At 36.5% G+C, this 13,711-nt stretch overlaps 1 protein-coding gene across 1 annotated transcript in view; it reads left to right on the top strand.

Annotated features, from left to right (window-relative positions):
• Nucleotides 1-8,791, top strand: part of igdcc4 (immunoglobulin superfamily, DCC subclass, member 4) — a 95,475-nt gene extending 86,684 nt beyond the window's left edge. The window contains exon 19 of the mRNA XM_052040277.1: nt 3,418-8,791. Within this exon, the coding sequence (XP_051896237.1) occupies nt 3,418-4,110 (693 nt within the window). The 3' untranslated portion in view covers nt 4,111-8,791. The remainder of the gene's footprint in view (nt 1-3,417) is intronic.
• The last annotated feature ends 4,920 nt before the right edge of the window (nt 8,792-13,711 follow it).

Raw genomic sequence — 13,711 nt, 5'->3', positions numbered from 1 at the left:
TGTTTCTATTGTGTTGTAGAAATGGCTCGACTAGTTAATAACTGAATCTTGCACAGGTGGCTCCTAAATCAAAAGGACTAAAAATAAGAAAGTATTACAGTCCTTCTCTCTGTTATAAGGTAGTAAATGGAAATATTTGTTAATAATTTCAAAGGAAAATGAACCTGACCATACTTGCATGCAGCAATATTTAGGTATGGACTGAAAAGTGGCAAGTAACATTCTTCCCACACAAGTGCCTGCCAGTGACTACCTTCAGCATGAGAGAGTCTATCCACCCACCCTGACATTCAATGGCATTATTAATACGGAGTCCCCTTTGTATTAATGTCTTGAAAACTTAACTGAACCCGCCATGTAAATACTGTAGCGACAGGAGCAGGTCAGAGGATGGGAATCCAGTTGTAGGTGATTCACTTCATGAATTCTTAAAGTTTCTCCAGCATCTATAAAGTGCAATTTAGGAATCTGGCGGTAAACACCCTACTTGCCTGGGTGAGTGCAGCTCCAACAACGTTCATGTTCAGCTCCATCCTGAACATCGGTTTTCTCCTCTGCAATACATTGGGGTCGAGGACAACAAATGAATTAAGAGCAGGAGTAAGCAACTCAGCTCCTTGTGCCTGATCTGCCATTCAGTAAGATCATGTTTGATATTATTGTAATTTCAACTCATTTCCATATAGTCCCGGTAACCTTTCATCTTGTGCTTCTCAAGAATCTAGTTACCTTTGTCTTAAAAGTATTCAAAACTCTATTTCCATTGTCCTTTGAAGAAGAGAGTTACAAGAACTCGTGCCCCTCTGAAAGAAGAAATTATGTCTCATTTCTGTTTTAAATGGACAACCCCATATTTTTAAGTGGTGACCCCCTAGTCCAGACTTCCTCACAAGAGGGAACATCCTTGTCTAAATTTTTTTTCTTGCTCTACATTGCTTTTCAAACTGCATACAGATCGAGCTTGGACTGCTTTACTTCACTTAATGAATACAATGTTCCAGTAATTATTTTCCTCTATTTTATATGGGCTGTGCTATCATTAACAGAATTGCTGTAATAAAGTAGTGGCAGATTTAGCTGATTGCATTCCAATCATATAAAAATATACTGGGTTGTATAGTGTTCCAGTTAAAGCAGAAACCCCTGAAATAAACATTGAATGTAACAGGAGCACAAAAGTTAAACTTCCAATTTACACAAGCGTTTTGGTAATCACCTGCTGTATCTTTGGAAAATCCACAGAAATATTATTGAAATGTTCCATGCTATTTCTCTGGTTTGCTGAAGTTCCTGAATAATATTGGGAAACTGTTGTTATTTAGACTGGCATATCCAAGATGTTTGCATTTGAGGTTACTGGAAGCAGAAGTATCAATATGATCAGTATAGATGAGAGGAAGTCTTATTAAAAAACATACTTAACTATTGTTTTAGCCGCAAACAAAAAGAAAACACAATAAAGCCTTTTTGGATTGTACAGTTACGCCACTGATTAATAGTGTACCTGTATATCATCACATAGGAAAAAGATATAATATGGAAGAGACTATGTACAATCACATACTGTTAATCTTTTGTACTTAACTGGGCTATAAACATGATACTATTTTCTTTGGCACTTGCCAGCAATATATTAATATCAAGGTTCACTTAATTCATCAGTATGATTGTATCAATATTTTCCAAAGACACCAAATTCAATGAGAAACATTATAGTTCATACTAATGTGCTTGAATTTCCTGTATGTAAAAAATGTGCTATTAATCTTTGATTTGAGTTAATGAACTGCAAGCCCTTTCTCTAACTCAGGCATATGATTTAACATTCTAACCAACCATGCTTGTAAACTCATTTGGATATTGATCCTATTGCACATAGAAATTAGAGCATTATCCTCAGTACTTAAATTTGTAAAGTCTAAATTTATTGTATCACTCCTTCAATCCAGTCTGAACGGCTATTTGTTTTCTATGTCTCATAAAAATAGTCAGCTGATGACATCCAATGTCTATCTTACCTGAATCCCAGAGGTAGCGTCAGAGACAAATGACACATTTTCGGTTTCATTCCATGTGTCTCATTAGATAGCACACAAAGCCACCATGTGAAGCAACCTTTATGCAATGACTTAAAAGCTCCTGTGTAATTTAACTCTGTTGTAAGACAATTGGTCCAGGTTCCAGGAGTTGGTCACAATTAGAGGTTTCCTCTTGAATTTGTACACTTAGGACACACATCACCTACAGTGCAGTGGGCCTGTAAGGCTTTATACAGAGAGAGACCAGAAGGGTGGGATTGCCACATAACAAGGTCACACTTTCACATGAGATCAGCAGATGGTTACTGCAGAACTGGTCAACTAGCTGTATTACAACTACCAATCCAAATTACTTTTACATTAAACTTCATTTGAATTATGTAGTTATTTGAATAACATATGTGGGGAGAACAACAGGATTAATGTAGGAGTAGTATAAATGGGGACTTGATGGTTGGTGTGGATTCGGTAGGCTGAAGTTTCAAGTTTTCATGCTGTGTGACTCTATGACTATAATGGAGTTAAAATAACATGGGAACTTAGTGCTTAAAGAAATCTAAATAGTTTGAATTAATCAACTTTAAATTAAAATGAATAGACTGTAGTGCACAGAAGTAGTATGTATCCTTCACTCTTTGAAAGACATATCAGATATTAGCCATTAAATTTTTTTTTCATGGTCCATTACTGATATCTTAGGATATACCTAATTACAAGTTGCATTGAAAATCTGGAAATTACAACCTGTCAGATGAATTCTGTGTGTGCTTTTGTTTTGCAATCCTTCAGATTTGCGCCAGTATCGTAACATTTATCTTGCATTTTCATGGGAGATTTGGCATAATTTCAGTGGCAAACTTCCAGTTACATAATGTTCATATATTTATTATAGATGCCTTGATATTTTGGTGAAAGGATGAAGTAGCAGATAACATGCTTGATTAACAACAGGTGACTTTGGATATGTAGCTCTCAAAGGTTTCCAGTAGTGGAGTTTTTCTCATATCTGGAACTGTTATAGCTTATTAATTGAGATTGATTGCTCTGATTAGTCAACAATGCCATTATTGTAGCATCTTGTGATTACAAAGATGGTTGTGAGTGAACAAAATCTCCAGTATTTTCATATGTTCCTTTGAAGTTAAGCTCAATTTAACTTATCGGTCATCTAGAGCGAGTAATTTATTGTACAGAGCTGCTATTTTCCTTGCCTGTGGGACTTTAGTAGCAAGGATACTATAATGCACTATTCTGGCAATTTTTTTTCGCAGGTTGTATTGTCAAATCACTTATCTAATTATAAAACCATGATATCTAAACATTTTTGATTGGATTGCAAGAAACAAATAGTAAAGTATTTTTTAAAATTCCCATATAGGGTTCAACAAATAAAGAAAATCCTCATTCGGGTTTGAATCAAGTTGAAGCTGAAGTTATTGTTCATTCTGAATTATCGGCATCAGAAAGAAATTCTGTTCTTGAGGACCAAGATTGGCAGGGTCAGGAAGGTCTTCAGAGTAAGTCCATCACTGCTGAATCCATAGAAGACCTTCCCAATGACGATATTACATTACCCAGTGAGAACTGGAAGAGTACGGAAAACCTCGAGGTTGAATGCACTGCTGGAACACCAGCTGATGCCCAGAAAGAAGATTATCAGACCAAGTTTACCCTTGCTTTGCCTGCTACAGTGAGTCAACCTGTTGAGGTTTGCAAGAATTCTTTGGCTCCTGTTGCAAATGAAGTAATGAACTGTGTCAATGCAGAAAATCACAAGGATGTCACAGAGCCACAAGACAATTCATCGCTACATTCTAAAGCTAAAAGCAAAATGAAGACTGTTGAATGTCTTGGGCTCAGCAATGGTTTTCAGAGCAGTGAGGGTTGGCAAAGCTCAGTTAATGGCTTCACATTAATAAACAGAAACTCTGAATCATCATGCCCAAAAAATATAGATAGTCCCCCTGGTAGATGGCAGCCTTTGGCTACAGACGAGGATGTCTCTGCTCGTCATTTCATTGCCTCTAGTATCACTACTACCTCAGCATCTGAGAAAGACTTGTGTCCATAATTGTTAACACACTACCAACTTTCCCAAAAACTGGAGTGAATTCTGCAATTACACACTCTGCGAGTGCCTATTACCACATCCACCAAGGATCCTTGCACAGCACTGGGTCAGTAAAGAACCTGAGATCAGTTACCAGGTTCCTGTACCCAGTATTTTAGATACATGCTCCTCTGTGATGGAATGATCTAATTTTATTTTCTGAGAGGACTTTCTCTTATTTAATATTATAAAGTGAAATTGTATGTTTTAGTGTAGCCTTTATAATACTTTCACCTTCCTTCAATACAACAGAACTACCTCAAGTCTGTTTAAAATATTGAGTGGTATTGTACTCCATTAGTTTTGTAGCTTGTTTTTATAGATGTTTTATTTTCATTATCTTTGCACAGGGTTTGTTCCAACTGGAAAGTACTTAAGCAACCATGCTGATAAAATATTAAAACAAAAATAACTTTTAAGAAACAGATGCACATGCACCTTTTCAACCATACCCCACTGCATCTGTCATACTCAAGATAAATCAGATGTCACAGATGTCAGGTAGCTTTGAGAGAGGTTTTGGATATATACATGACGGATGGGAAATAAGTTTTTTTCCTATGGAAAGTGTGCCAAATTGCAAGTTATGTTTGTATTTTATTATTCTGACAGATCAGTGATTTGGCTTGAAGGTGTGTTTGTAACTTAAGAATATGTGACACATAAATGAGAAATTTCTTCTGGGTTTCTCCCTGTCTTCCACAAGTTTGTCAGAAAATACAGAGAAGACATGTAAATGGGGTTTTCACCAGAGCTGGTGGTTGATGAGGAGAAGCCACTGAAGAAATTCATGATGCTGATCTTTAACTTATAATGGAAAAAAATTATTTGCAGGAAACACAATGTGGGGAGAAAAGTACTTTGGATGATACCTATTTAAATTTGAAACTCAAGCCTTACTTTGAACCCACCACCATCCCTTAACTATAAAATGAAGGTTAAGCCTTATCAGGACCCAATGCCACATCCTTGTGTGCAATTGAAAAGAATTCATCACCACTTCAAAGTGATATTTTGTTACATAAAAATACATAGCCTTCATTTGTGTTTACAATTTTGAGGTTGAAGACTGATAAAATAATGCATATTTAATGACTTTCAAAAGTGCATCAACTACTGTTACTCAATTTTAGGAACATTGTACATAATTAACAGTTTTACTGTGTACATATTCTCTGTTGTCATCTATATAGCAAATTTCTTGTGTATAGCACACACTTCCATTCATTGCATATAGCAGTATATTTTTGACTAGAGCAGCATTGTAGAACATCTGATTTAATTAAAATTTATCTACATAGCTTAATATACATTATTTTAAAGTAGATTATGGCACATGACACTTCTAGCTCAATTATTGTCTCCCTCTTGTCTTGAAATTGCCAGCAATGTGGCATCTTGCACAACTGCCTATTTAAAAAGTATCAATAGTCTAGTGTGTTTGATGATTACTCTATTGTGGAATACATCTTATTTTACCTCTGTTTGGGATCTGTCTTGGATACTACAGAGATGTTATGAGCCTTGGCACAAGAGATAGATTGATTGCCCAGGACTGACAGACCAGACTCTCTGCATTGAATACTGATACCAGCAGCTTTATTGACTTGCATAATGGTGTTCATGTTTGCAAATAATCTGATCACCTATTGTTGAAGTCTTACAAGATATTCCATTTTGCAAATGATCTTGTGGCGTCATATGGTGCAATCTGTTACGCCACATCTTTCATGGTGTTTGCCACTCTGTACAATTACATGTCCCCTTCTAGGTGATGGCTATTAACTAAACATTTCAAATAAACAATACATCTGTGATAATTCAAACATTGTGCACTCCCAATGGACTTATGTTTGTGATGTTGCCAGTGCCATCTTGAAATTATTGTGGTGTTTAAACTCTGCTTCTTCTGTGACTTTTATAGCCACAGGCATAGCCACCCTTGTGGTAGAATTTGGCTTTAGATTTACTTACAGCTTAACTCTTTTACAGCTCCCTGGTCAATTAGCTCCTTTGCAACTATTGTTTCTTTTTGAACAAGACACATGAACCAGTGCCTGTATATATTGTTGTGGAGTAAAAGCTGGTGCAGCTTGATGTATGTGGCATCCCTCTATCTTGACAATGCTGAAATCAAAGGCTGACAATTCCAATCTCTTTTGAACTTGGATTCTAGTAATACTGCAGGTTATTTGGTCAAGTAAAGAAATAGCATTAGATATTAATTACTGAAAATCCTGTAACTTAACTGACATTTATTTGCTCTTAAACTCCTACATACATTAAGGAGCCATTAATAGTTCCATTCACAGTGGACCTACCAAAGATTGGTAATGGCCACATTGCACCCAAAGAGTCTGATGTCACCATTTTGGAAGGCTAACCGAACTCATTGGGCTGAGCTGAATTTCGACCTACTGAGTTCTTCTAAAAACTGTTTTTGCTCCGGATTCCAGCATCTGTTGCCTCCTGTGCCTCCTAACTTTGGGTTTTGGTGCTTCAAGGTGACAGTTTAGGAAGAATATTAAGGTCTTGGAGGTGGTGCAGAAATAATTAAACAGAGCTGGTACCAGAGATGAGGGACTGAGAGGCTAGAAAAGCTGGGATTGTTCTTGGGACAGAATTAAGAGAAGTTACAGGTGTACAAAATCAAGAATGGTTTTGATAGAATAAGTGTCTTTCCCTTGATGGGAGGATTGATGAGTAGATGTCACAAATTAAAGGTAACTGGCAAACAAAAGAGGTGACAAGAAGAAACTTTCTTTATATACATGTTACAGCTGAAGGGGAAATATTTGCTGGGGGCAAGTGCACTGAAGTGGGATTAATACAAAACTCCACCAAAGAGCTATGGTGCACTTAGTGACCACCTCCTGTATTGTGTCCTCCTGAGATGGCTACTACCTTTGAACATTACCAGTAATTAATGAGAACTCCAAAGGTAAGTAGTCATTTTCTAGCATTCTTCTAGAACCCTGATAGATGCATAATTTCACATTTCTATCTCTGAGCGCTGATAGATGCTTCCATGTGTGTCGGCTAAAATGTTGGTACTGTAGTATAGTGTCCTATCTTAAAAGTATAGTCAAAATTCATACATTTTTTGGTATTCTGTGTGTCTACATTTTATGATTTCCCCTCTTCTTGCATCTTGTCTTGTGTAAGTGCTGTGATCATGACCGAGACATTTATTTTTGGTCAATATTACAGAGATGTTTTATTTCATAGAAGAAATAACTGTTGGGATATTCAAAACCAAATTGCAGTGCTGTACGTGGATATTCGGATTGCAAACCAAAAATTATACCCAAGCTCAGATATAGCCCAACTTAATTGCAGATAATATGTTTACTTCGAGGGGCTGACGGAAGTCTCAAGAAAATCTGCCTTGCACTTAAATGAGTTTTGTGTATTGACTATTTTCATTTGGTGGAAGGTAACTTGGACTAGAATCCTTCTTAAAAGTACTTATTCAGCTGGCAAATGACTCATGAATGGGTTGCTTCCAGGAAGCTGGGTAGAGGGGATAAATTGGCTGATGCTATTTTAGTCTATTTCTCACTTAGAACATGGAATTTGTGTCTCTTCAGATGAGTGCTGATTCCTGTCTTATCATACAAAAGTTATTTATTGATACTGGTCTCTAATACAATGGTAATTGATTTATTATTGTCACATACCGAGATACAGTGAAAAGCTTTTGTTTGCATGCCATCCAGACAGATCATTCCATGCATAAGTACCTCAAAATAGTCCAAAAGGAAAACAAAACAAGGTAAATCCTATGAATAATCCAATTAAAATAACCTTCACTTTTGACCTGGAGAACTGCGTCCTTCCTTATCAAATCAGACAGATTTGTTCTCTGGAAAACAACAAATCCTTTTGCAGCCACTCTAGTGACAGTTGCAGCAAGTTATTAGGGGTTATCCCATATCCATCCACACAATGCTGGGTTCAAACATTTGGTATTAAGTTGCAGGTGGAAAGTTATGAACTGTTGCAGATGTAGGCAGTACTTTCAAGGCTGCATCTAGAAGTTACAAATGCAATAGTGATTTTACGTAGAAACTGCAAATTGAACACCAATGCTCTATCGAAAATTAGAAGAGGTGATGAATACACTGTTCTTTCAGAAGCCAACTTCTGTATTTCATGCATATGGACTATTGTTTCTTTTTTCCACTTGAGGCTACAAACCTGAAAGCGATTTTGTTCAGACCAATATGTTATAGACAGATTTTAGGACATTTTCAAAAAATGTGCATGTTGTATATTGCACATTATACAAGTTACATATTAAGTTTGAAACTTGGTTATGTCTGTGCCATAACCAAGTTTCAAACAGTTATACTCATGATGGCAGCCTTGTGTTGCACGTTTCACTCACTCACCAATGTGTAGAGAAGATCATGCTGAATCTGCTGATGTACAGTATGTCCTACTTGTGCTAAGTTTGCCCTTATACCAATTATATAAATAGTTCAATCTTTAATGAAAATCTTTAATTCTTGCAAATTAGTCAGTTGCGGATATCTTCTAATGTCCTTTTAGTGTGTGTTCTCAACATTAAGAGGAAGATCAAGAGAATTTCTGTTTTAATGATGAGTTGATGGCCTGATTAAACCATGGGCTTGGATTAGTCAATGACCCTGACAGCATGAGATAGATTGCATTAATATTAGTATAGGCCATTGTTAATCCAAGGGGTACTTCAGAGTGTTGTGAGTATTGGTTCAGTTCCCTCATAATACAAGATTCTATTGTGCTTCAAGAAAAATCCCCAACTGATGACATCAGGTTTTGCTGTTTAACAGAAGTATGTACTTACATTAATAGGGTTAGGATAAAGAAAAAAGCAGAACTTAAAAAAAAAAGTAGGCTTTGCTTGTGGTTGCTGTTTTTGTACTAGCATACCATTATTTCTAACATGCATAGTTAAGGAGTGGTGATATCTATTTCTTCCAGAGCAGTAAAAACCAGAAGAATGAAACACCCTCTTTGTGTCATCTTCATCTTTCTTCACATTTAGTACAGATTTAGCTGGATTGAGTCCAGATGCAACCCAGCTCACCGGGTTCCCTCATTGTCCAATAGATAGCTCCAAACTTAATGCCAACATTGGAAGCATATATTTTTTTCTGACAGTGCAGTGCTGAATAAGGGTGTTTGTATTGTACAAATGAGCTCCACTTCAACTATAACGCTTTTTGAATTTTTCCACTTTGTATCACAGATAGCACATGTGCATGTTTAGATGTGTAAATGCCATAACATTAGTGTCTGTATTATGAGCATGCCAAGCTAAACCAAACTCAATGGGTAATTTATTCCCAGTATATCCAATCACTGCAGCTCAAACACATACAGTCTCAGATCAATACAGTATATTGATACAATAAAATATTTCATGTTCACATGTTAAAATTAAATTTGCCTTATGGATATCAGCATAGAATAACATTTGAGTTATAAAAACAAAACATGCAAGTTTTTAAACTATAAACATTTTAACTCTTAATTTCCCGATTTTATGATGGTAGATGTGGAGAAATAAGTGTAAAGTTACTTGAGATTTTCACTCAAGGCCAGTCCTTTCCCCAATCTTTAGTACATTAAAACTAGAAAATTAAATAATGTGAAATTTTAAATGACAGACAATAAATCTGTAATTGTGGTAACAAAGAAAAACTATGATCCTGTTTCATAGTTTTTATTTTACCAACTAAACATTTATTGCAGTGCTTTCTGGGAATTCTGAGTTGATTGCGCACTTAGCTGAGGCCCCACAAACTAATCTGTTCCCTGTTATAATTTAACACTTATCCATCTTGCGAGTTGTGCAAAAGTGTTAAGTTGTGCAAATGTTTAAGTGTATAGTGAGGCAAGGTGACTGAAAATTGTTCATCATTTTCCATTTCTAAAATGCAGTATTTGCCTTTCACTGTACCATAAATATAAACACTCAGATAGACTTAGAATTGTGAATAACACCAGATTGTACAATTGTGCCTCATGTATTTTGGGTTCTTTGCCTCCCCTCCTTTGTCTATCAGTTTTGTGATTTGTAGAAAATCTGTTACTGACATGTTATCTAAGAGTATTGTTGCATTGTAATGATAATGGAAGTATTTTTCTTTTTCTTTTAAGATTAGTGTATTGTAAAATGGTTGTTATGCAGTTCTATACTATTTATTGCTGCTGTTGTGATCAAGGTCTCCAAACTTTCTATGTTTCAAACTTAATTTGCAAATTATTTAACACATATTAGGACTAATAGTGAGAACCACTAATGAAATAATTATAATATTTGGCAATTTTAAGTTTTACAAATTTAGTGTGGAAAGGATTTTGTAAAATTAATTCAATTAATTTTAGGTGGGAACTGTGTTTCATTTTTGGTAATTTCATTTCTTCAAGGTTAAGAAAACTGTATTATCTTCCAGTGCTGTTGCAAATTAATGTAATACATTGTATGTTGCAACACTTACAGCTGTATGTAAACTATTTTTCAAGGTTGGAACATTTGAGTTAATTGTCAGCATCTTCAAAGTACTTATACAGTGTTAAATCATGCACTACTGTGTTTTCAAGTTTCCTCGTAGAATGAGCAAACTACTGTTTTGTAGTTCATACTCCATTAATTTTTAACTCTGGTTTTGACTGTGGTGTCTCCAACCTGTTTATTATGATTCACTACTTGCACAAAAGCAAATGCACGAGTATTGTCTATTTACGGGTTCTAATAGCTGTGGAGAGAAGCTGTTTATCTTTTTCACGCATAAAAATTTTAGCTATGGGTGCCAGTTTATTACACCAGCTCTTTATTAGTTGGAAACAATTCCATACCTTGCACCTGCAGTATGATATGTCATGATTCCCTATTCATCTCCCTGGTGTGGGAAAATGATTATTTTTTTTGTTGTTAGAGCAATTCCTTTAACAGTTCTATGGGTAGAAGCTGTATATGAGTGAATAGAATGCCAATTTGGAGAAGAGGAAGCTGAACCTAATGACTGATCTTAAATTAGAAAATGTACAATAAGATATGCATTAATAATAAAAGCTTCAGTACAGAGGAAATCTTGAATGTGATCGTTATTTTTCTTCTCATCTGTTTTTTCTGTTTGCACAATCTCCTGCCATGGAACTGAGAGTAAGATAAAATTTGTGGATGGCTCAGTGGATAGACAAATAAAATGGTATATAGGATAAAGCTTGTTTTGATTAGTTAAGACTGTAGCTCCTGTGGATCTTCAATCATCTAATACTTTGGTGGAGGGAAATGGACAGTTGACGATTCGGGTCGAGACCCTTCACCTGGACTGATGGGTCCAGATAAAGGGACTCAACCTGAAACATTGGCTGTCCGTTTCCCTCTACAGGTGCTGCCTGGCCCACTGAGTTCCTCCAGCAGTTTTTTTTTGCTTCAGATTCCAGCATCTGCAGTCACTTGTGTCTCCATCTAATACTTTTGGTATGTGAATTTGAATGTGCAGAAAGATGATTAAATCCTGGATGGAACACATTAATTTCTGTAAGGGTAAAAATGTTCTGCTCAACAATTTCTAGATTTCCCTCAGTGCATAGAATCAGAAGCCATAAATGAAGAAACAATTTCCTTGGGATGAACAAAAGATCCCAAAATTCCTGGGAGGATTTTTTTTTGTATATAATCAAGAATTTGCACCTCAAGGGGTAGGGCAAATTTCTGCTGCCTTTTGATTACAGAGGCAGCTGTTGTTAATTTCCATGGATATTCTCATGTACAATAATCTAAATGGGAAGTATTCGACAATAGTGAGAATCCCTCAAGCAGCAAATTCAGAGTTCTCCTCCATAATATTTTTTAATGTACTCTGAACTCACTGGGTCTTGAATTTCTTCACCCTCAAATGAAAACATAAGTTTGTGAATGTCCTGTAGATGATTTAAGTAATGCATCTTGAGAATAGGTAAAAGTTGTGTTTGACAAGGATCTGTCAATTCACATTTTGATTCATGAATACTGAAAATTGAAATGTTCAAGGCATTATATATACAAACATCTCTTGATTGGACTTTCCATCAATAAGCATGTTACAAAACTGTCTTTATTTCCAGAGTTACTATGGGGGATGTTATTTATTAGGCTAGGGCACAAAGCTCTCCTCAAGATTGCACTTCTGATCATCTGTACCAGATCAATTTGGAAGGGCAGAGTTATCAAATTCAAGGATATTTCCACATTAAACTAATGCATTGCTTATCCATTGGGGTCTGATGCAAGGAGCATCACTTTATTGACCCTTGTAAAAGGGAAGAATTTTTATCTCCACTGGTTAGGAAGTTCTATTTGAAAAGTCTCAATCCATCTCTACACTTAGGAAAAGAAGCAGGCACATGGGAACACTACCACCTGAAGACCCCCTCCAAGTGTCACACCATTTATGGCTTGGAAACACATCACCATTCTGTTATTATTGCATCAAAATACTAGAATTTACCTAACAACAGTGGGTTGCTTCACCACACAGACTACAAGACTGAGGGTAGAAGGTGACTGAACATCACCTCAAGGACAATTAGAAATAGGGAATAGATACTGTTTTTGACAACATTGCCTACATTCCCCGAATGAATCAAATAATTAAAACTGGATTCTTTATGTGTTTTCTACAACTGTCCACACAATGATCCTGGAAACTTGTATTGTTATTCCATGATGTAATGATTAACCAGAAGTGAGCCAATGTCTAAAAGTGATGAGACTTAGTTTTAGAACCATAGAACAATACAGCACACTACAGGCCCTTTGGCCCACCATGTTGTGCCGCCCTTCAAACCACACCTAAGCCGATCTAACCCCTTCCTCCCACATATCCCTCTATCTTAAACTCCTCCATATGCTAATCTAACAATCTCTTGAACTTGTCCAACGTATCAGCCTCCACCACCACCCCAGGCAGTGCATTCCATGCACCAACCACTCTCTGGGTGGAAAAACCTCCCTCTGACATCTCCCTTGAACTTCCCACCCATTACCTTAAAGCCATGTCCTCTTGTTTTGAGCATTGGTGCCCTGGGAAAGAGGTGCTGGCTGTCCACTTTATCTATTCCTCTCAATATCTTGTATACCTCTATCATGTCTCCCCTCATCCTCCTCCTCTCCAATGAGAACAGCCCTAGCTCCTTTAGTCTCTCCTCATAATCCATACTCTCTAATCCAGGCAGCATCCTGGTAAATATCCTCTGCATCCTTTCCAATGCCTCCACATCCTTCCCATAATGATGTGACCAGAACTGGACACAGTACTCTAAGTGTGGTCTAACCAGATTTTTAGTTGTAGTTATGCTCCTATTTCACCTTATGGGGGAATGGGGTACACAAGGAGCATTTTTCCAGCTCCTAACAGGACGTAAGGAGAATTTTCCAAAAATTACTCTTTTTAAGAAGCAGTTTTCTGATGTTAGTAAAATCAAAGATGATATATCAAAGAAATGAGATGAAGAGTTGGGTTGATTCTTTTTGTCCTGTGTCTGAATGGCCCGCTCAGTTATCCTGCACAATGACTTCCAGGTT

The sequence above is a fragment of the Pristis pectinata genome, chromosome 28 (genome assembly GCF_009764475.1).
Source record: "Pristis pectinata isolate sPriPec2 chromosome 28, sPriPec2.1.pri, whole genome shotgun sequence".
NCBI classification, from domain to species: domain Eukaryota; kingdom Metazoa; phylum Chordata; class Chondrichthyes; order Rhinopristiformes; family Pristidae; genus Pristis; species Pristis pectinata.
Note: the sequence above shows the minus strand (reverse complement) of the source record. Positions and strands in the feature narration are given on the sequence as shown.